The following is a 22487-nucleotide window of genomic DNA, read 5'->3' as shown; positions in this document are numbered from 1 at the left end:
ATTTTCCAGCATATTTGATGCTTCATGAAGGATGCAGCTGTACTGCAGACTGCTTCTGTATAACCTCACTCATCAAAGAAATGTTCTTGTCATTAGCAAGGTGTTGCCTTTAAATCACTTCCCTCTCGATGTTTTTCATTCATTGTGACTTGAATTTCCTCCTCTGAAATGAGCTGTATAATTTTGCTAGGGTGGTACTAAGTGCTTTATTTCAGAAGCATTATAGGTTAATGCAGCTTCTGACTTATCTAAAAATCCAAAGACTGTGATTGTCTGTTTTGCCTTTGGGATAAGTGCTCGTAATCCAGTCACTGTGTGCCTGCAGAAACTGCTCCAGATAATGCAGTTTTGCTTCCTACCCACCCCACTGGAGCAGAACAGACCAGGAAAGATCTCTCCACTGTGGTTCATGGGAGGAAATTTATTTTGTTTTCAGTACTTTTCAGAGCTTTGATTCCATAGCCTCTCCTGCCCACAGACCTTGGAGCTCTCCATTGGGCACGCTGAAAGGCAACAGTGCCAAGAGCCATGTGGGCAGCTGGATGCTGTTCCCTTCACTGGGGCAGCACCTGAAGGAGCTCTAGCCAAGGCTTTGGTGATCCTTGAACTGCAGAAAAATCCCACCTGGTGTCTCCAGGGTGGGCAGGAGGCAAGCTGGTACCTGCAGACCACCCTCCTGTAGGCAGGGGTGTGACAAATAGGCTCCAAGAGCAGGGCAGGACACAACTCTGCAGTGAGAGGGTGGGGAGAGGCTGGGCTGATGAGATCACATTTCCTCAATTAGAGCTGATTTCATTTAAAAACCTTTGGGCCTTTCATATCATCTTTACTATTGCATAAAACATTTAATAATGAGTTTCAGTCCTATTCCTCTTCCTTTGTGAGATTGACTCCTTTGACACTGATTCATGTGATTAGGAGAAGCCGTTCTCCTCTTCGGTGCTCTTTCAGGTGGCTTGGTCAAAACCGTGCAGCCATTAGTGGTGGTCATGCCCCGTGTCTAGAAATGATTCACTTCCTGATAAGCTTGTAGCATTTTCTTGAACACGCCTGTGAATTGCTCTGTTTGCAACAGAAACAGCATTGATGGTGCAACCTGAGGGGTGCTCAGACTGAAGGACTAGGATGTGGATGGTAGGTGGAGTCCTGTGGTGGGAAAAGCTCCTGATCTGGGAACCAGCAACTGAACATAAAGAGGTCTGTGTATAAAGAGCTGAGAGATGGATGTGTTTGCTGGTCTGAGTATGCAGAAGGCTAAAAAATGCAATATCCTGCTTCAAAGGGGAAGAGCTGATTTACAGTCCATTATAATTGTGCATCAGGAAGTTTGTTAGACTAATTAAATGCTAATATAAAAAGGAGATTCAAAGGGATAGCTTCCTTAAAGATTGCTCTCAACCACCCAAGGTCAAAAGTAAAGTGTAAGTAATGCAGTTGGGAAGTCGGATCTTTCTGATTGAATAAATGTCACAACTGACAAAAGCGGTAACTCAACGTTTTATATTTGAACATCTCATTATGTTGCAGGCCATTGGAAAACACATTAGGTTCCAGAGAGGTGTCATGTAAGGTCTCATGCTGATAATCCATCCTTTAATTATTTAATGGAGGTTAATATTGCTGCAGTAGTATAGTAGCTTGGTCTTAGCACTGAGTAATGGGTTTTAAAAGAAATGGGTTTAATGGAAAATTCATAAAGCAGTGCAGAAAGACAGAACTGCTGGTGATGACATTCATGCTTTTTTAGGATTGCTTTAAAGGTTTTATTTTGCAGTTGGTTTCCAGGAAGAAAAAACCATTTTCTCTCCTATTATGGCCTCTCTTCTAGTATGGTTCACCCACTTTTTAGCTGCAGTTCAATGGAGAACCTGGATTCCACCTTGCCATCCACAGGTGTCATCCTGTGCAGGCACCACAGGGTCTTACCACTTGTCTTTATTTGGGCTCACAGCACCCAAACTGAATTGGTGTTTTTTTAAGCTGTACCCCTTGCATAAACAAAAAGAATTTCTGTTTTCCTTGTGAACCAACTCAGTCCACCTCAGTCTCTCACCTCTTTGTGACCCTTGAGACCCTTACTGCCAGGGAAGACACTGAGCATTGGGGATGTGACAGCCCCACAACAAGCCCCATACCAGGAAGGTGGCACAGAGATGAGCCACGTGTGGGGTGTAAACAGGGAGAGACTCGGGTGGTACTCCATGTCCTGCATTGTTTTTAAAACACCAAGGATACACAGGCAGAGGAAGGTCAGCTCCCTTTGTATAAACTTGTTTTATTAAAATGAGTATTTTCACTCAATTTTTTAAGAAATCCTTTATTTCACGTGAACAGAAGCATCTGGCAGCAGGGCAGCCCCTTTGGCCACAGGGTTTAACCACCTCCAAGCTGCCCAGTGGCCCAGGATCATGGGGCCAGCTGCGCTGCCAGCCCCGTGTGCCCCTGTTCTCTCCCCACTGCAGGGTCAAACAAGCCTCAGGTGACTGCAGGAGTTCAAAACCAAACCTGCGTGGCTGCTGGAGGGAGCTCCAGAGGGTAGCTCTAAGTAGGCATGGTTTTCCAGGTTGGACTGCCTTGGAGTTCCTCCAGGGATTCAGGGATGAGGTAGGAGGTGTGATCCTACCCCTGCTGGGGCCAGAAGGATTGGGGCTCACCCCTTTGCCCCTATTCTCCAGGTGTTCCCAGCTGACATCAGTCCGGCCTCGCTGCGGCCGTTTCTAGAACCAAGAGCACTGTCTGCGGTGACATTTCGCCCTGGCGTCCCCCCAGACCCACTGGGACTCTCCAGTGAAGAGATGGAGGTGCAGAAACATAGCACAGGTGGCACTCCCTTCTCTGCCACCCCTCTGGGGTCTCCTCCATGTCCCTGGAGCCAGGATTGGGGCTGTCTGGGGATGACAAAAAGCAGGCATTCCCGACTGCTGCACTGCTCAGCAGCCTCCACAAGTATCTTTTCCACAACTGCTAAAGAGATCTGGTCTTTTTTTTTTTTCTTTTTTTCTTCTTGTTTGTTTGTGGGTTTTGTTTGTTTGTTTGTTTGCTTGTTTTCTAGTTTTTTAAGACAAAAACACCTTCATTTTTAACCACAGCAGCGTGATACCATTCTATCATCTTGGCACATACTCCCTGGGCAGCCCTGAGAAGTTTCTTCCCCTTAGGGCTTCATCCACTGTCAGGATGTATCTGTTGATAAGATCTTTCATCTCCTGGGTGAATGGCTCAAAATTCTTTTGCTTCGCACCAGACCGCTTGAAATTCCCATCCCTGTTGTTCTCCACACAGAGCAGCCGGTCCTCTGTCACTGTCACATTCAGAAACTCCACCATCTCCTTCAGCTTGGGGATGAGGCTCTGCTTCAGGTCCTCATAATGGACAACGAGCAGGCGCTTCCCATACTTCAGCCACTCCAGGACGTGGGAGGCCCACCAGGAGGCATAGCTGTTCACAAAATCCGGCCACTCTGGATCACCAGGAAACCAGGAAAACGAGACACTGTTAGCCACGCTGCACGTCAGCAATTTTCCTTTGCCTTAGACATTAATGATACTTTGATCTCTATTTGCTCTCTTTGATAATTTAATTTCCTGAAGTCAAGACAGTCCGAGTGAAAGCTTTTGGGCTGGACAAAGGGCATTTGTGGCTGAAATGTAACAATTTGCAGTTTGCAGTATGGGAAAGCTATTCCTGGCAGATTTTTTCTTTTTTCTGGGGCCTATTTTGTCAGTTTTTGATGAATAGGTCTTGAGTTGTGACTGATGAAAGGTGATACATCAGCTTGGGAAAGAAATGCGCTGTGACACAGGACACTTCCCCCCCAAGCCCTCGGCCAAGCCACAGCTCTAATGCCTAAAATATGTACAAGGAGAAATGAAAGCCAAATGGCTTTTCTGCTGCAGAGTCTGAATGCAGCAGTGTATCCAGTGGGGAAATTGCCAGTCAAACACGCAAAGTGTGGCAGGCAGGTTCTGAAGTCTTTTCATGTGTTTGAGGGACCCTGGATTTCTGGTCCCTTATTATTATCCTTATTTTTCTGTAGTGCAGTAGCACCTGTGCAGTGCCGTAAAATATCCTTCATGAAATGTCATGCTACATTGGATCCTCCAAATCTTAAATTAGATTTGTCATGGTTATTACATGCTGCAGGGGCAATTTTTCTTCCCCTCGGCCTGGCAAATGGGCTGTGCACAGGAGCGTTGTACATGGACATGTTTTCCATGCCCAACAGTGCTTTGGCAGTGATGCTCCTGTGTGCCTGTGGCAATGGTGCTGCACTCCCTTCCCCCCTGGGGCTGGACGTACTGCGAGACCACAACCACTCCCACCGTGCAGGTGTCAGAGGTTTTGGGACTGACCTCAGCTGCACGGGACTCAAGTCCTACTGAATTTGTTAGCAGTGCTCCCTCAGGTTCTAGCGTGTCCCCCCTTCCCAGCACACTGAGGAGATGGGTTTCAAGCCAGCCTGTGTTGGGGCAACGCTCACCTTTGCTCTTCCAGTTGCGGTCAGTGGCATAGCCCAGGTGCCCGGCGTATTTCCTGTTGAACTCTGCCATCAGTGACTTGTACGGGTTCCTTATCAACAGGATCGCCGAGTCAAACATCTCAATCTCTGTCTTGCCGCTTTCGTGTGTCTTCACACAGATGGTCCTTCTACTTCTCCAGTGGTCTTTTTCTCCTTTAAAACCTGTTTTACAAGACAGGATTGTTGGCTTTTTTGCCTGATTATACGTCTGTGCCTGTTCCCACTAAATCATTCCCTACAGTGGTGTAAAGCTGGTGTGACAGTACCAGTCAGCTAAACCATGGCTGGAGCCCCAGCCAGCACGCTGGGCACGTGCTGGCAGCCAGGCTATCCCTCTGCTGGGGGAGGCATCCCTAGCCCCTCACTGCAATGGAGAGGCTGGCTGTTGTCTGTGAGGGCAGCTGCTCTGTCAGAGCAGTGTGCTGCTGGAGCTGTCCCTGCTGCCATCTGCGCTGCGGGAGGCTGCTCGGTCCAGGCGTGTTTAAATTGTACCAAACGTGCTGACAGCCACGGCCATTGCTGGCCCAAGCAAAAGGGTGGCAGAGCAATAGGTAAAGCTCTGTGGGAGCTTTGGAAGGGCTGCCTTTGTCCCATCTCTTGGGCCCCAGTACCTTTGTTGTAGAGGGCTCCGTCAAAGTAATAACTTCCTGTGTAGTATCCTGTGGCATGCTCTATCAGATGGCGTGCCCACGTATTCCCAGCACCAGGAAAGCTTGACAAAGCGACAAACACTTTGGATTTAGTGGTTAGGAATTTCCTGTCCGTGCAGCGGGTGTCTGTGAGTAGAGAAGATATTTCATTGTTAGCACCGTGGCTTTTTAATAATTCCACTGACAGCTCTTGATTACAGAGTTTATTGCTTCCTCCTTTTCTCTCTTAGAAATATAGGATATCAATTTGGTCTGGTTGTGAGTCATCTACTTCCTAAAATTAATTCAGCTGTATGAGGCCAAAGAGATTATCCTCAAAGAGGTTTCTGCCGGTTTTGTGCAAGGCAATGCTTTTTTGGTAATGCTGCAACAAACTATTGTACTTGCCAGCAAGTTGTCTTAAAGGTGTTGCATAATGATAGAATGGAAAGATGCATCTTCATGAGTATGATTGCAAGGGGGGAATTTAGAGAAAGACTCTTTCCTCAATTCCTGCCCGTTTGGTGACGCCCACTAGTGCGGCTCAGACTGCTGCAAACAAGATCACTTTTACCCGCTGCAGGAGGGGCACAGGGGCTGTTTCCAGCAGCGGTGGCCCTGGCACAGCGGGGCTGGAGCTTGTACCTTGCACAGGTGTCTGATAGACCAGGCAGTCCTGTCCCCCCGCAGCGCTGCTGGCGTTGTGGGTCCCGCTGCAGCGCAGCCCGTCCGTGCCCTCGCGCAGCGGGAAGCGCCTGGTGGGGTATCCACAGTAACATTCCTGCCCTCGGATCACTGCCAGCGGGAACTCCTGCAAAGAGGGAAAACAGATCAGGGTGTAATGCCATGGCATCGACAGCCTGCAGGGAATGCTGCTGCCATGCAAAGAAAATAAATCTTCATGACGTCACTGTCAGGATCAAAGTCATTCTAAAGCTCGTCCCTCTTTCCTGTTACTTCTTCATATTTGTGTTGCCTTGTTTCTAGATAGGAAACCTGCTGAGGTGTGCAATCATGAGGAAGTTATAGTTACTGTTGGTTGTAAGGAAGAAATTCCTAAGGAAAATTCTTGTCTGTAAGAAGTGTTTTTTAATGGATATGATGCAGAGTAATTCAGGTTTTGGTGTACCAGTCTTACCCAAGAAGGGTAATAGGCTGCAAGCCTGTGTCGTGGTGGGGCAGTGAACCCCAGCTGCTGGGCTAATGGTGGTAAGGATTAAAACAAGTTTGAGGGAAATGTGCTAAGTATTTGCCAAATAAATCAGCAGTTGCTTACTGGCCCTAAAATTCAGGTTTTCTACTGTTTAACAGAAAGGTTTGTGTTGCCTGGGCTCTCTTGGTGGCATGGGGCTGTGGGGGGGGGGCAGAAGGCTGAAGGAAGTTCACGGAGTATTTGAGTGCAGAACATTCCCGTCCATCTATTCCATACTAACACTTTTTGCCTTTTAAAAGTCTTTTGGAGTCTGGGAGCATGTGACAGGACTGCTGAGCAGCTTATCTCTTGCTCTTTCCCATGCATTCATCCTCTGATAAGGAGTCGAATGCAACACGTGTGCCGTGTGTGCCCAACAGCCAACATTTACTTAGCGAATGAGATACGACATTGTCAGAAACTATTTACAGATTTGATCCAAGGGCAAAACAGTTCTGGGTTTGCCTGTAAACAGAAATTTTTCCTTTACAATGAAGCAGTGTTTCTCAGTTTGAGAAATTAGTAAGTTTCCCTGCCCTCAAACAACCTAGAGTAAAAATGTTCCTTGTGCCTCATGCCAAGCAGCCCCTGCAAGTGATGAAGTTTTTTGGAAGGCTGGAGGTTCTATGAGGCAACAAAATAGCTGCTCCTCTGTACTCCTGCATCTTCAGAAGGTGGTCAGTGCAGGGTGCCAGTGGTGCAGTGCCTGTCCCCTGGGCAGGCTGGGTGGACAGGCTGACCCTCACCTGCACAAATTTCCCATGGCTTGGGCAGCACATGAGTGAGGAAGGAGAGAAACCTGGAGTGGACTTCGCATGGGAAATCTCAAAATTGTCATAATATCCAATCTCTAAACCTCCCCTGGTGCTACTTGAGGCCATTTGCTTATTCCGTGGGAGGGGAGATTGTGCTGAGGCCATGGGTCCTGGTCAAAGCACTGTAATCAGCCAGCTAATAGTTTTAATCAGTTTTGTGATGCTGCAAAAAGTAACTGAACGTTGAGTTTAGTGCATGAGGCTGAACGTGGCTGCTGGCAAAATCTGACCATACAGTGAGGCCCGTGTAGAAAAAACCAGCCCCATTAGAGTGGGGAGGAAGGGAACCAGCAGCCACTAAAGCAGAGGGTGCCCTGCCCGTGCCCTGTGCATGGCTCCCTGAGTGGAGCTGGCTCCCTTGGAGGGCACTAGAGCCACGTTTTGGATGCTGGCAGCCCACATCCATCCTCTGGCAGCTCTCCCCATGAGCGGCAGCCGCCTCCCCCGGGGTCAGATGTGGCTCAGGGCTTGATTGGAATGTGACACGGAAACTGTATTGATTTCCTCGTGGTCGATACTCATCACTTAGAGCAGCTTGCCTCTGTATCATGTCTAGTGGCACCACTCGGATGACTTTCCCTCCCACATCCCCACTCCAGCAGTTGGACCAGATGCATCACTGGGTATTTACTCTGATGAGTTTTGTCTTTCAGAAACTCATTTACAAATTCAAAGCTCTAAGGCACAAATCTCTGCCCTTCCCTCAGTAGGTTAGAATTTAAAATAACAATAAAAGAAAGGATGTGAAATTAGAACTGTTCTTACTTTCTTGGAGCAAAATTCAGAGCACATCTCCACCGTCAAATTGGGCTGTATCAAAGAGGCTGGAAAGGTGTCTGTTAAATTTTCTGGAGCTCTAAAACATCCTCGATAGATAACATTCCTCCCTGCGGGGATATGAAATAGGTTTCTTTAAGAAAACGATGTCCATAGTATCCTGCCTCTTTCACAAAGTATAATATTAGGTTCAGAAGCCAAAAAAAAAAAAAATTATATTACAAAGGCTGCAGAAATAAGAGAAACTATAATATACGCTAGAAAAACGTGTTCCAAATCGTGTGGTATTGAAAGGAGCACATGCCTTTATCTTTGTACAAACCACGGGGAGCAGCGCTACAGCACCGAGTTTGAGTTAAATTCCACCAGCGGAGGGCATTGCTTTGTCTGCAGGTCCCAGTTTCCTCTGAGGACCTGCTTTCCCTCAGTGAGTTAAAAGCCCTGATAAAAATCTACAAAGCTTCTGCGTCAGAAAAGGAAAGGAATGTAAATTACTCCTGAAACCCCCCTCATGGGACCCACCTTCCTTTTCAGCTGCCCCTCTGCTCCTATGCCTTTCCAGGCCAAGGGAATTTGCTGCAGCCTTTCAGATTCTAAACCGGGCTTTTGTCAGCTGCTCAGGGAGATCAGCTTCCATTGTGTCTTCAGCACCAGCCTCTGATTTCACCTGTTTCTGTCGAAACACCACACAGCTTGGCACTATTGCAGTTGCTGCCTTGAACGGTATTGCCAGAACTGATGTGGGAAGTGAGTTGAATGACAGGAGGGACGTGGTGCAGTGAAAAAAAAAAATGGTTCTGCATGAATTTCTTGGCAGAAAAGCCCAGACTCTCTAGCAAGAGCCTAGAGGAATCTAAGAAGAAGCTGCTTAAATTCTGTTCTTGTAACTGTACAAAGTATTTACTAGAAGCAGGGCTGGATATCTGGGATGACTCAGGTGATGTGAAAATAAAATAACTCCACCCAGGCTGAAAGGAACAGGAGTCCACGTAGGTCCCTTTGAGCATGGCACCAAAGAATAAAAGGAGTGTTCAGACTTCTCAGAATATTTTTGAAAGGTCTTCTACTAAATCTCACACTGATATTTAATTACTGAAACAAAATGTTTACGAACATGTTTAGAGTTTTTTCCGCGGTCAGGAAGAAAGCTTGACCTGCCTACACCATCATCGGGAGGGAGCAGGATGCATGGAGAACCCCTGGATTTCACTGGGGATGGCCGGGTCTGCGTGGCCTGCCCGCGTTCTTTCGGGGGAAGGACACCCTGAGGCACGCAGGACTCTGTGCCACAGCTGTGAGCTCTGGGCCTCCTCACCGTGACGGGGGGCACGAGTCAGGGTGTCCGGGGGGCCACGGCGGGGACAGGGAGGGGACACAGAAAGCCTTGCCTGGGAAGGTTTAAGTGGAGATGTCACTGAATCTGCTCCGTGTAAAAGACTTAGGCGAGGTCTGTGCTCTACAGTACACAGCGTAAATTATGGGGGCCTTTACAGTCTCAGAGTTACTTTCAAACACACTTGTTCATTGTGATTAATACTTCTGTTGGCCCCTCATCTGACTTGTGTCAGGGGGATTCTTCAAACAGATACCTATCAGGTATTACTGAGGGCAAGAAAATTACAACTCTAGCTTCAGGCTAGACTAATTTGAGGAGTAATTCATTAATACTTTAAAAAAATTAAATGCTGTCTTTTCCTGAGGAATGTGTATATATATTTCATACTGGAGGTTTAAACAGTGATGCATGTCCTGGGAAACCTGCCAAGATGCTTGTCAGCCTGACAGTGGCAATTTAGGTCTATGTACCTTTGATATATAATTTATATGTAGCTGGTTGGATTATTGTACAAACCTTGACTTGTCTTTAAGAAGAAATGAAGTACCATCAATACTGGCTCAGCCTAAGGTCTTGATGCTTCTTCTCAGCAAATAACATCCATAAGGTCTTGCGAGCTTGCCAATTGCAAAGACCGATCAGCTCTTTAGATCTGTTACGTGCTTTGTGCTTGCCTAAAAGATTATCCATTGAGCCCCCATGGCAACTAACTGAATGATGGGTAGAGTGTGTTGCCATCTAAAGATGGAACAAAATTCCCAGCTGCTGTTGGAACAGAGCTCCATGGAAAAGCAAACCTCTGGTCTCCACTTCTCTCAGGAAAGGGATTGATGTGGCTCTTTCTGGTCTCCACTTACTCCTCGCAGTCAGAGATTACTCATTTTGTTTAGAATCATCTGAGTGTAGAGTGGCCCTGATACCAGTGATTTTCTGCCCTCCTGTTACACGGCACCTCTTCCAAGGCTATTTCTTAAACACGCTTGGGTTTGTACCCCTTCAATAGGTACCACAGGGAGTTGTTTTTCAGCTGCAATTGTGGTTCTGTTGCAGTCACTCTGCCCTGTGTTGAGTTTCCTCCCTGGTGACAGGAACCGCCTCTGTGGCAGCCCCGAGGCAGCGCGCCAGGCACACGTCCCTGCTCCGGGGTGGTGAGCAGCGCTGCTGCTCTGGGGAGGAGCCAGGGATCAGACCAGCAGCGAAGGGACACTGTGCCTTTCAGGCACCTTTGTCCTCTGCTGCTTCAAGCTCTGGTGGCAAACGGAGCGAGACAAGCAGCAGGGGCGGCCCCCGTGCGCAGCCTGGCCGTGACTTCTCTCCCCGGTGGCCTCCCCTGCGCCCACTTACTTCTCCTGGCCGGCGCCCGCAGCTGCTCCACGCCGTAGACGGAGAGGCGGCTCACGCCCCCGCACTCGGAGCCCTTCTCGCCCTTGCACTCCATGTTGCACTCCTCGGGCTTGGCGGCCGCAGCCGGCAGCGAGTTCCCGCAGTAGCACTCCGCTCCGTACGCCAGCCCCGCGTAGCTGTAAGCCCTGCACGGGGAAACACCAGCCGCTGCCACAGAGGGCTCTGTCTGCTCCCCGGCTCGTACCTGTCCCCGTGTCCCTGCAATACAGCCCGTGTCCCTGCCTTGCTCTGGAGCTGAGTCCGTCCTGGAGACTGCGTGACCTCCTCAGCAGGGCCGGCCCCTCAACTAGATATGGGCTAGAGACCAAGATCTATCAAAAGATAGGTATCTTACAAAGACCATTTAACCGAACTGTAATTTTTGTCCAGGACAATAGAGAGTGTAATGCAAGTAGTCATGGTGCCACAGAGAATAGGCAGCAGTGCAGCAGGCTGCTCCAAGCAGAGAAGGAGAGCCATGTTGTGCCTGAAGGTATGAGATAATCACTGTTTTCAAAGATGCTGTGTGTTTAACATAGGAATGCTTTTCCCATTTCAAATTCAGTCCCACTTATTGTCAGAAAAGAGAAAACTTGCAATGAAAAAATACCACTCACCTCTCAGCACAAGCTTCCTGACAGTGAGCTACTGTCATTTTTCTTAAGTCATAAAAGACAGCTCCCTTCAGCGTCCTCTCCCTCGAATCGTGAGTGAAGCAGCCCATGTAGGTGCCTGTGTGCAAGCAAGACCAGGGTTAGGCAGTGCATATGGACGGAAGGGAAAAGCCCATCCCAGGCTTGTCCAGCGCCTCACACTGCGAGCAGGGTCTGGGGTCCCACACGCCCTGCAGACCTCTCCGTTGCTGCTGAACCTTGGTAAGGGGTCAGGGCCACTGGCCCATGGAAACGGGCAAAAAGGAAACGAGAATTTCCCTCCCCCAAGTTCCTTTCAGCAGACCTGCCGTTGCATACCCGGAGTCTATGACCCACCCAGGGCTGCAGCTCCTGCATGCAGCTGCTGTCTGCTCAGCTCCCTCCTCTGGGTGACAAAACACGCCACTTCTCTAAAGTACAGGAGAATGTAGCCTTCAAAATGCTAAAAACTTCCAGAAATCCTGTTGGATTTCTCCCAAGTGTTCTTTAAAATCTCTAGTTGATAATGAGATGTGCAAGAGAAATATTAAGAAAATCAATTTTCTTTGGATATAGAGGGTTACATTAAAGCTGTAATGGAAAGATAAATTTGCTTTTAACTAGGCAGCACAATGTAGCTATCGCACTGAGCTATCTCCTCTCTGGTGCAAAGGAATCTCTTCAAATATGTCTTGCTTTTCTTAGCATAGGAAAGATAAATGTTTCTCTTAGACTGCATTCAGTGCTCAGCCTAATTTTTGTTGTCATGAGCAAAATACTGTAAAAATCCAGCCCATTATTTAATATACAATTGGAATGCTGATGTGGAGTCCCACTATTATACAGCAATTGTGTGTCTATAAGTATATTTTATCATCAAAATATGAAGGAAAAAAGGAAATTTGATTTTAGAAATAGCAACACTGAGATGATAACACAGGGAAATTAAATAATGTAAGCTGCGGATAGGAAAAGAATATACAGTGAAAAATGAAACTAAAAATATTATTTTAACTAATCCACAAGAAAAAAGGAAGTTTGAGTTGCTCCATTTTGGAGCCAGGAATAATTTATCAAACATTTAAATATTACAAACACAACAGTAGATTCAAAGACCTGCACAAGGTAATTTGCCAATGTGTAATTAGAAAATTCACTAGCTGTGAATACACACCCCCAGCACACCATTAACAAGGTGGGAGTCAGGCACCTGCAACAAATATGCTCCACATTTTACTGGGGACTTTTAGTTTGGGTACTTCGTCTCAAATCTGTAGCGGCAGAAAACTGAGGATGTCGGGCCAAAGAGCCTGAGTGGGGGTCCTGGGCAGGCCAGCCACCACCTGCCCTCGTCTCTGTGTCTCTCCAATTTCTCATTCACATCCTCCCATGAATGAGTCATGGATATTCCACGGCCTCAGAGTAGCATGTCATGTCGGTGATACAGTCCCTGTCACCTCTGCATCCTGTTCAATGGCAGAACCAGGCCAGAGGAACTGGAAATTCCATCCACTGGGAGCAATTGGAATAGAAAATCTCACTGTTGTACTAACAGTATTTGCCAGGCAGTCTCTGTCAGGACAAGTGTGATCCCTACCCTGAGCCACTTGCAGTGTCAGCAGGTGAGGTAGCCTAGCCTGGAGGAGAAAAGGACTTGGATTTTCTTGCCAAAGGCTGCGTGCTCCTGGGTGGTGGCAGAGTGAGGCAAAGTGAGCTGGGAGGTTCACAACAGGCTGGGGCCATGCCATTGTTTGTGGCTTGGGTTAAGGGTCTGCCTGGGGAAGCCTTTGAAGGGCTGGCTAACAGCCCCCAGGCAAGCAGGGGCAGAGCTGCTCCAGGGAGCCCAGCCTCCGTGGTCAGGCAATGCTGCTCTACTAAGCAGGAACCACAGGGCATCACTGAGAGTTTATTAAGCATTATAAGCACGTAGGAATTCATTAGGTTTTGAAAGGGATCCATAATGAAATAACAAGCCTCTAAGTTTACTAGAAGTGAATTGAAGAAGATAACATGCTCTGCATAGGTAGTTAAGTTTTAATTAATTACCTTCAAAGGCATTCCAATGCTTATTAACAATATTGTTATTAATAATGTCCCGTCATGTTCAATCAGATATTCAAATGATGCATATTTGAACCTACAGTTCAATATGGTGAGATGTACAAATAAATAGCCATTCTGGCCCCTCTCAGTGCCAGTAGTTATAACCTCAGCAAGACCCTGGTTGAGCAGCTCTCAGTCGCTCCCCTGCCACCAAAACCTGCCACCCACAGGGTGTCCTGAAGCGTCCTTGGGGCAGCTCCAGCTTGGAGCTTCAGGTAACTCCAGTGGTTCAGTTTTCCTGACTCACACTGTATGACTCATCTCCCACCACTATCGCCTGCTCATTCCCATTTCTGACAATTCCTTCAGTAAGCAGCACAATGTGGCTACCCATTTTGTGGGATTTTGTTTGGGCAAATTTATTCAAACAAAAAGCAGTTCCAAAATGTGGTGTCTAGTCATCCAGATCCCATTCTTATTTTATTATCAGTGAAACATCTCCAAGAACAACTAGTTCTTCTAAAAGGCAAAGCATCAAAGATTGCAAACTGATGCTTTGCTGCTGCAGTGAGGGCACAGCAGTCGCCCAGCATGGGTCCTTTGTACTCTGGCCTATGCATATGCCTAAGAACTGTTTTGAAAGTGGTGACGAGTGAGGAGGAAGGCAGACCTGCAGGGGCGTGTGATGCTCACCTGCGTCTGCTTGGGATCAGCGCAGCGCAGTCCATGTGTGTGCCAGAAAACCGTCCGTCCCTTACCTTTGTGTTCAGCAGCGTGCTTCATTGCTTTAAATCCTGCTGTCTGCAGGGGCTCCTGGTCGCTGGTGAACCTGTGAAACCACCTTCTCCTCAGCTGCCTGAGCTCCGAGTTGCGGGACACGAGCCAGTGCGGGCTGTGCTGCTGGTCCAGGGCCGGCTCCTGCAGCGCGTCCATGTGCACCAGCAGCCTGGGGCCGGGGCTCTGCAGGGTCCTGGGCTCTATGATCCCAACCCTGCTCATCTCCTCCGGCACCGGCAGGGCCTGGTTAGTGGGGGTCCCACGCGAGCCTTGCTGGATAACCAAGCGGGTCCGCTGCAGTAGCAAGAGGCTGCCAGCCATCAGGTAAGCTGCTGTGAGGAAGAAGAGCAGAAACTGTGTCCGACGAAGAAACTTCTGTAGCCTGAAGAAAGCTTTGGCCATGCCCTTACTGAAACTGGCCCTTCACGCTTCCCAACCGGCCCCCGAATCTCTGCCTGGCCAGACACTCATTCCTTCCATAAGTTCAGCCCATCACTTCAGTGCCTTCTCCTGATGAAAAGCTTCTTCCCAGCCGGCTGCAGCAGAGACCAGCCTGGTGTGGCACTGCTGCCCGCCTCAGGCGCCGGGGTGGCCCAGGGGCTCCGTGGGCTCCTGGGGTGATGCCTTCATCGTGCCCTGCCGAGCTGCCGAACAGCCGATGATGCTGAAACCTGAAAGACCAAGAGGCGTGAGGCTGGTTCACATCCAAATTGAAAACATCCACCATCAGGGTGACTTTCCCCCACCCACCCCTTTTGGCTTTATCTGAGCGTTTCTCCATCTGTTGTTTATAATTATGCACGTTAAGAACTATAGTCCAATGAGATCGACTCATTGAGCTCAAGCGAGTTTCAGATCTTCGGACTTTTTTCTTTCTTTCAACTTGTAATGCTCAAGAAATACCTTAATGATGAGGTTATTTCTCTTGGGATGTTTGGAAAATAAGTTCTTTATTTTCTTTCGTCAATAGCCTACCTTTCCATCCTTTGTCACTGGATGAACAAGCATCTTTTTAGGGAGGTATTAACAAATTCCTTCCTTTCAGCTAAACAGTAGCTCGGCTACAAATGCAGATCAGAAGGAAACAGAAGTGTGGGTGTGTGGGAGGAAAAAAGAAATTGCATCAACTCACAATAGATAAGATAATAATTATAAATCTCTGTGCAGCACAAAGAAGTTGGGCTTTATGCTGAAAGGATATTTGGAGATTCTATGTGTGTTGCTTTAACATAAACCTGAGATCCTGCTGTGTTTTTTTAGTGGATTCGTATTGCCAACTATTGATGTGTGGATGTGTGTGGAGAAAAACTAGTGAATGTTTGAAAAAATTTCAGCTCAAGTTCAGCAGATCTCTCTTGACTGCTGCTGAGCTCTGCAGCTTCAGTTGTGCTGATGTGTACCACGATGGGATTGTCTGGGCAAGAAAAGCTCCTTTGTGCTCTAGGGAACCTTTAACCTCCCATGGCAAATAAAAGCTGGCATGTCCCCATAAGTTCCCGTTTTCCCAGTCTATCCATTCTCTGTGGAGCTAGACAAGTGTTGAGAAAAGATGCAGTGTTTTCCAGAAAAGAAAATATTATGGCTTTTGCTTAGCTTGCAGCTGGGGCACACTCCTGAAATCCGCAGTCCTGGCAACGAACATCTGCTCACTATTTCTTGTTTTATTAGTTGATTTAAAGTTTTGTGGATGTTCACTTGTGCTGCTTTATTAAATAAATGTTACCAATTAACTCTCCACCCATTACCTTTTTCATTTGGTTGTGTAAATTCTTTCTGTCCTAAATAGCAACCAAACCAAAGATCCAAAACTTCTAGGACAAAAATAAATTAAGGTTCAGTTAAATCTTTTGTCAGTTGAGTCTGAATTCCTTTTGTGTGACCTTTTAGCCTCAATTCCTAAATGAGGCTGCCACAAGCCAGAAGTCTCTGTCTCTAATCTTAAAATTCAGGTGATTTGAAGACCTCTTTTAGGCACTTTTGTTAATGGTATTTCTTTTTAGGTACGTGAATGCTGATTTTAATTGTAGAGGACTGAGTAATATCCAAAAGTATTCAATGTCCTGAATTGCTACTCTTTCTCCAAGGGCTGGTGAGCATGAGCAGGTGCGAAGCACTGCCAGGATGTAGCATCTTCAGTGAATTCCAACTGCTCTCTCTACAGTAGAAGTTACACATCGCCCTTCGGATCAGCTCCAAAGCCAAAGAAAATGCATTGATTTACACCATCTAAAGAGCTGACCCTTGGAGTTAAATTATTGAAAATCTCTGATCAATGTTGTGAGTGCTCAAGAATTGCAGTAAAAGGGTCAGAAGTACCGATACAAATGAATGGAAGATTAGCCATAATTAGATCCTGCAGGTTGTTACTGCACTAATTCATCTGAAGAAATACTGTCTATGAGCATAGGTGGGATTTAATTCACTAGTTGTTCCCGCCACGGGGCTACTGTAAACTTGAGCTGTTCCCAGTGGAGGCAGTGTGATCTGAAAGCAAGCAGTGTGCAGGTATCAGCCACCCGAGACTCGGGCTGGGGGTGCCCATGCTCTGTGCAGTGCCTGGAGGTGAGGCCGGGTCACCGGGGCAGGTGCCCACCCCTTGGTGTCGGGCTCTCCACGCTGCCCGAGGCAGCCCTGCCCCGTGAAGCTGCTGGGAGCCCTCAGTGGTGAGATGGCAATGGCTGCAGTCACACATATCTCAAAAAGTTTAGCATTTTTTCCCCGTCAGCAAGATAAGGCTAGATAAATCTATGAGATTTGCAGTCGTTTCTGCCCAGCTGTAATTCAGCGTTTCACAGCTCTTCTGGTTTATTCACTGAGAGAGAACACGTCAAGTCCAAGTTCTCGGATGAGTCCCAGTTGCTGGTGTTGGAGAGGGCATGGTGGGGCAGCTGGAGCTTTCTGGCTCATCCAGCAGTGCCCACAGCTTGGCTGGAGAAGGGCCATTAAGACCATGTAGCAAGGGTCAGGCATGTTATGCTTGAAGCTGCATCACTGGCCCGATTCAGTCCCTTTTAACACCATTTGTGTGCTTGGTCAGTGGATTTTGATAGAGTTTCTCCATGCTTGTGGTGTAAAGTAGAACAACTGGAGGCCACATCATCGCCAGGATGAGAGGATCTGTCACTTGCCTGGGCAGCACGTGGCGATGCCTCCTGGAGCCAAGGGACACTAGTCAGGGCAATGCCTGCCCAAAGAGCACGTGGGCAGGGCATGATGTTCTGCCTGCACATGACCGGGACAGAAAGCTTGCTGTGCATCAGCAGAACTGGAGAAAACACCCAAGGTATCAGACATAATTTAACTGTGTGGCAGGCTCTCCAGCCAAACATCAAGAAATGTTTGGTATCGTTCCTAGTGCTCTGCCAAATTTGTTTATGTATTTTCTGGTTTAGTAAGGAGAAGCTGCTTCGGAGTCTCAAAGGGGTAACTTTGCCCTTGCCTAGTGGTTGAAAAAGTTCAAATGGTACAAGGCAATTTTGCTGCATTCAACATGATGTGTACGAATTACCTCCAGATGCACTCACCCTTAGAGCAGTTGCCATGACAGTACATTGTAGTAAAACCCAACCAAAAAAAAAGCAGACTCTCCACCCACAATCACTGCTGCAAATGTGCAACTCAAAAATTAAATGTTGCTTTTTAGTGGGGAAATAGCAAAGTGCTGCTGACAGAAAAACTGTCATTTGATTTTTCCATAAACTGCATATTGCAATATCATCAAAGTATGCCTGGAAGAGTTGAAGTGCATCACTTCTGATGATGGCATTTAAAAGGAAAGACTAAGGAGGAAAGAACTAGTATCTGGTAATAGAAAACGTGGCATTTGTCTTTTTCATGTATGTTTCAACTCCTAAAATGAATTAAGCTAAATGGAAGAAAACAAGTCTACTATTCCTGTTATCAGTTCTCACAGCCAAAGGGGGCTTAGGACTATATGAATTGGAAGTTGTTAGTAAAATCATAAAATTATAATTGAAAGGACAATGATGGATAATTGATGGGCAGTGAGAACTTTTAAATGGCAGACAAGACCTCTAGGTGAACAGGGCAATGAAAGGGATAACACTGCACTGGGAAAAGGGCAGTAATTAGCACTGGAAAATATCAGCTTTGGGCATAGTGAGTGGAAGCACAGTTCTACAGGGTGCTGGAACTTCAGCAGAGAAAGGATCTCTTGCCACCAAAAAAGTTGCTATAAGGAAAAACAGTCAGTATCTTGCTCCCAAAATGAACTCGCAAAGTGTGACAGAGGATGTCACACTAGGCAGCTGCATTAATGTATTTGTAGGGAGAAATAAAAGAAACATGATAAAGTTCTTGGCAATTCTACTCTCCTAGCTGAAGGGGCATTTACAGAATTTTTAAGGGACGACTGAATATTTTCAGTGATGCCATGAATGCTGGTAAAGGGTGAAGACACTGAAAAACAGCCCCAGACTCTCAGGTGAAGAGTTGCTTAAGTGAGGAGTGTCTCTTGATGTGTGTGCAGTGCAGAAGCTCAGGTCAGTGCTGCATTGACAGCTGCAGGTCATCAAGAGTTGGTCCTTGTCTAAAGACCAGCAGGATTTTGCAAATTCAGACTTGCTGGCAAGGAAGCAAGATGATGTTTCCTATTGTAAACTGAAGGGAATTGCACTCATGATTACTATTTTTAGAAAAATCCATCCCTCTTCCACGTCTCTTCTTTCTTTTGTCAGCTTTCTTTGAGGACAAATGCAGTCAGGCCTCAGATGAAGGACTCTGTCTTGTGTTTTCCTTGGATACACACTGCCATTTTCTCAGGGCATTTTAGAAAGCAAAAACAAATATCATACTGTGTGAATGAACGTAGGAAGTAAAACTCTTAAGAAGCCACAAATTTCATGTTGGGACCTTGTCAAGTATTTGCAGTTCCCTTTATTCTAATAGCTAAAATCATTCTGAGAAACTTCAAGCACTCCTTACAACTTATGAAGTGTTCCTTGCTAGAGGATGTGTCTGTGCTGACCCCACACGTCTCCCTGTTAGGTCTGCCAACAAGCAGGAAATTAGGTAGAAGCACCCAAATTTCTCCACATGCTGCAGTGACAAGTGTTGCAACTTGAGAGGGCTTTCCAGCAAGTTTACCATTGCTTGCTACACGAGAGCTTGCTACAAGGTGTAATCAGATTGCAAAGTTATCTTTGATGGTGAGATTGTGTTAAAACCTTTAAATAACACTGAACTGGGATAAATAAGAAAGAAATATCTTTCTGTGGAATTAGCAGAAAGAAAAACTCTATAGTCCCTAAACTGGTCAAGTATAATAAATATATATAGAAATATATATTGTACTCTGTTTATTCGACACAGGAGGCATTTTACAGTGACAGATAATTCAGCTTTGGAAGGGAAAGGCAATGTCACAGAGCAGGGCTGCAGCCTGAGGCTGGAGAGGTCGGCACTAACTTGTGCAAATCCTCTCCCAGTGGCTCTTTCACCAGATGTTCGACTTTCTAAGACCAATTTTTTTAGCATGATAGGTGTAAATCCAGATGATAATGTTGTTGGTGAGCCTGAGGTGGGGGATGCAGAAGAGCCTGCGAGAGGCAGATGGTCCAGCAAGGCTTATTGTGAGAGTGCTGACTTGGAAAGTGCTCAGGGACAGCTTGAGCAGAAATCACACCATGATATTTCTCCATTAATCCCACATCTTTACCTATCTCAAGTCATAATGCGGTAATCAGCAGGACTGATTCCATGCCAGAATGGAAGAGATGCAAGTAGACATATGCATACCCGCATTTCAGGTGTACATGTGCATCCACATCCGTGTGTGTGCATTCTGTAAACAGAGGGATGTGGGCTCCAGAGGTAACATCCAGTCTGCTGTCACCACTATCTGATAAACTGAAAGCTTTCAGCAAACTATTACTGAATCTCAAAAGTATTTTATTAACAACAAAACATTCACGCATGATGTACATTCTTATATAGTGAGAGTTCAAGAGCCCAGCAAGTGATGCTCTATCTGCAGTTTCCAAAAGCCCCTATGTGGTCTGTGGCTGAAGTTTCGCACAAGAATGTTATAACAAATATACCACATATTTATGTTTGCCTTTAGCCCACAGGAGCTGCAGTTGAGATCTTTCCCTGTGTGCAAGGAAATCTACTAGAATGAAAACAACACACAGCTCTGTAACTGAATCATAGGTGGTTTAAAAGGTCCTTCAGTATCTCAATTCCTGCAACATTCACCTGCTAAACATTGTTAGAGTCTATTTGTTCAGCACAGTGATGCTCCAGAAACTGATGGGAGAAGCGGAGCTTTCCAGCCTGCCTCGCTAGGCTGTGACACAAACACACTTGCAGTATTCATTGCCGACTTTTCAAGTATAATGTTCCGTGGATGCCTGGGGAAGGGCATCTCGAGAGCAACCTGCAGTCTTCGTAAATAATGCCGCTAAGCCCCTCTGCTTAGGTGCTGTGGATTAATTTAGTAAAACAGTCATTGAGACTGCAATGAATGCTGATACCTCAGCCTCTGCAAAAAGTTGACCGGTTATTGCTCGTGCCCAGGCCAGCTGGCACACGGCTCGCAGAGGCAGATACTGAACGGTATAAGAAAAAGAGGAAAAACCTCACCTTTCTTTGGAGGCTGAGGAACCCCTGTTGTAGCCAGGCAAAGTCCTGTACAATCCAGTGAAATATTACAAAAGGCCGTAGTGCACGTTGGAAAAGCTGATTAATCCTGCTCCCTCTGCCCTTCCCCACTAATCCCTCCGCTGCCTCCCGCTTCCAGCGCGCGGAGCCGTAATCCTGCGCGGACCCTCGGTGCCGTGCCCGGGTCTGCGGCGCCCCGCTCCCTCCCGCCGCCCCCGAACTCGCCCAGCCCGACTCCGCGCCCCGCTCACCGCTGCCGCCCTGTCCCTCGAGTGGTCCCTGCGGCTCGCCGGGGTCCCTGCTGTTTGCCGGGGTCCCTGCGGCTCGCCGGGGTCCCTGCTGTTTGCCGGGGTCCCTGCGGCTCTCCGGGGTCCCTGCGGCTCGCCGGGGTCCCTGCTGTTTGCCGGGGTCCCTGCGGCTCTCCGGGGTCCCTGCGGCTCGCCGGGGTCCCTGCTGTTTGCCGGGGTCCCCGCGGCTCTCCGGGGTCCCTGCTGTTTGCCGGGGTCCCTGCGGCTCTCCGGGGTCCCTGCGGCTCGCCGGGGTCCCTGCTGTTTGCCGGGGTCCCTGCTGTTTGCCGGGGTCCCCGCGGCTCTCCGGGGTCCCCGCGGCTCTCCGGGGTCCCCGCGGCTCTCCGGGGTCCCTGCGGCTCTCCGGGGTCCCCGCGGCTCTCCGGGGTCCCCGCGGCTCTCCGGGGTCCCTGCTGTTTGCCGGGGTCCCTGCGGCTCTCCGGGGTCCCTGCGGCTCTCCGGGGTCCCTGCTGTTTGCCGGGGTCCCTGCGGCTCTCCGGGGTCCCCGCGGCTCTCCGGGGTCCCTGCGGCTCAGCGGGCCGGGGCGCCGGGGTCCTGCGCCCTGCGGGGGCCGGCGGGAGGGAGCCGCTCCATGGCCTCCTGCGCCGACAGGCAGGATGGAAGCAGCCTCCGCGCTGCGCTGCCAAAATCCTCAAGCACAGACAGTGCGCTCGTGTTTCATAACGCTCCCCTGCCCGGAGAAACGGCCTCTCCTCTAAGGCTGCCTCACAGCAGAGCTCTGCAGCCTTCTGCAGCTGCCGACGTTTCCAGACCTACCCATTCCCTCTGCCTGGGTGTTTGTCCAAAGGCACGGATGGCTGCATCGGCAGAGAGCTGAGTGGCGGCAGCAGCAGCGAGAAGCCCTAATGCGATCAGCTGAACGGATGCTCCGTGTTTGTTTCTCGTGCCTCTTCCCACTAGGGGCACATCCCTTCAGAGCTGCCCCTCTGGAGACCCGGACCCCTTCCCAACAGGTCGAGAGGGTCCCGGGAAAGCGAGTCCCTGACGGCCTTCCGGCACCAGCTTGGAGATTTCAGGCAGAAAATTGTTATTCTGGGCACAGGTGGCTGGAAATAAATTATTTATAAATGTGAGAGCTGAAAGGCAGTTGCTGGTGTCCTCAGGACTGCCTGCGCTGCCACCTTCCCTGCATGTTCCAGCTCCATTCTGCTTCTGCTTCACATGGAGATTGAGCAATTGATAATTATTCTTAAAGCATCTGCATTTAAATGGGGGCTGGCTGCACCCCTGCCTGGGGTTTTGAAATACCCTGTGGTCTACACATATTTGATGAAACCTGTGGAGATCCGTCTCTTGGAGTCAAGACAGAATGTGGTTATGGGACCGACCTTTGGTTCCTCTCTGTGCCAGAGGGTGTGGATCAGAAACATCAGAACCAACACCTGCCTGGCTGTGAGAAAACAGCACTCAGGGGTTTCTTGGATGTGGGAGGAAAGAGGGAATTGGGATGCCAGT

General features: G+C 48.1%; 1 protein-coding gene across 1 annotated transcript; it reads right to left on the bottom strand.

Moving 5' to 3' along the window:
* Positions 1-1491: 1491 nt before the first annotated feature.
* Positions 1492-21110, bottom strand: WSCD1 (WSC domain containing 1). Its single transcript, XM_066202056.1, has 9 exons — positions 20976-21110; positions 14085-14774; positions 11269-11383; positions 10613-10797; positions 7921-8042; positions 5794-5959; positions 5131-5295; positions 4481-4681; positions 1492-3460 (listed from the first exon to the last, which is right to left on the bottom strand). The coding sequence occupies exons 2-9, from the start codon at positions 14503-14505 to the stop codon at positions 3108-3110; spliced, it is 1728 nt and encodes a 575-aa protein (XP_066058153.1). The 5' UTR covers positions 14506-14774; positions 20976-21110; the 3' UTR covers positions 1492-3107.
* Positions 21111-22487: the final 1377 nt, after the last annotated feature.

Source organism: Chamaea fasciata, unplaced genomic scaffold (genome assembly GCF_029207755.1).
Source record: "Chamaea fasciata isolate MVZ Bird 193981 ecotype frontalis unplaced genomic scaffold, bChaFas1.0.hap1 SCAF_21, whole genome shotgun sequence".
NCBI lineage: Eukaryota > Metazoa > Chordata > Aves > Passeriformes > Sylviidae > Chamaea > Chamaea fasciata.
Note: the sequence above shows the minus strand (reverse complement) of the source record. Positions and strands in the feature narration are given on the sequence as shown.

Excerpts from the sequence above, each read along its gene's own strand:
- WSCD1 (XM_066202056.1), bottom strand. The coding sequence starts at position 14,505 with ATGGCCAAAGCTTTCTTCAGGCTACAGAAGTTTCTTCGTCGGACACAG. Across the intron at positions 11,384-14,084 it reads GCACGCTGCTGAACACAAAG|GCACCTACATGGGCTGCTTC; the intron begins GTAAGGGACGGA and ends GCTTGCACACAG. Across the intron at positions 5,296-5,793 it reads CTATCAGACACCTGTGCAAG|ACACCCGCTGCACGGACAGG; the intron begins GTACAAGCTCCA and ends CTCTACTCACAG.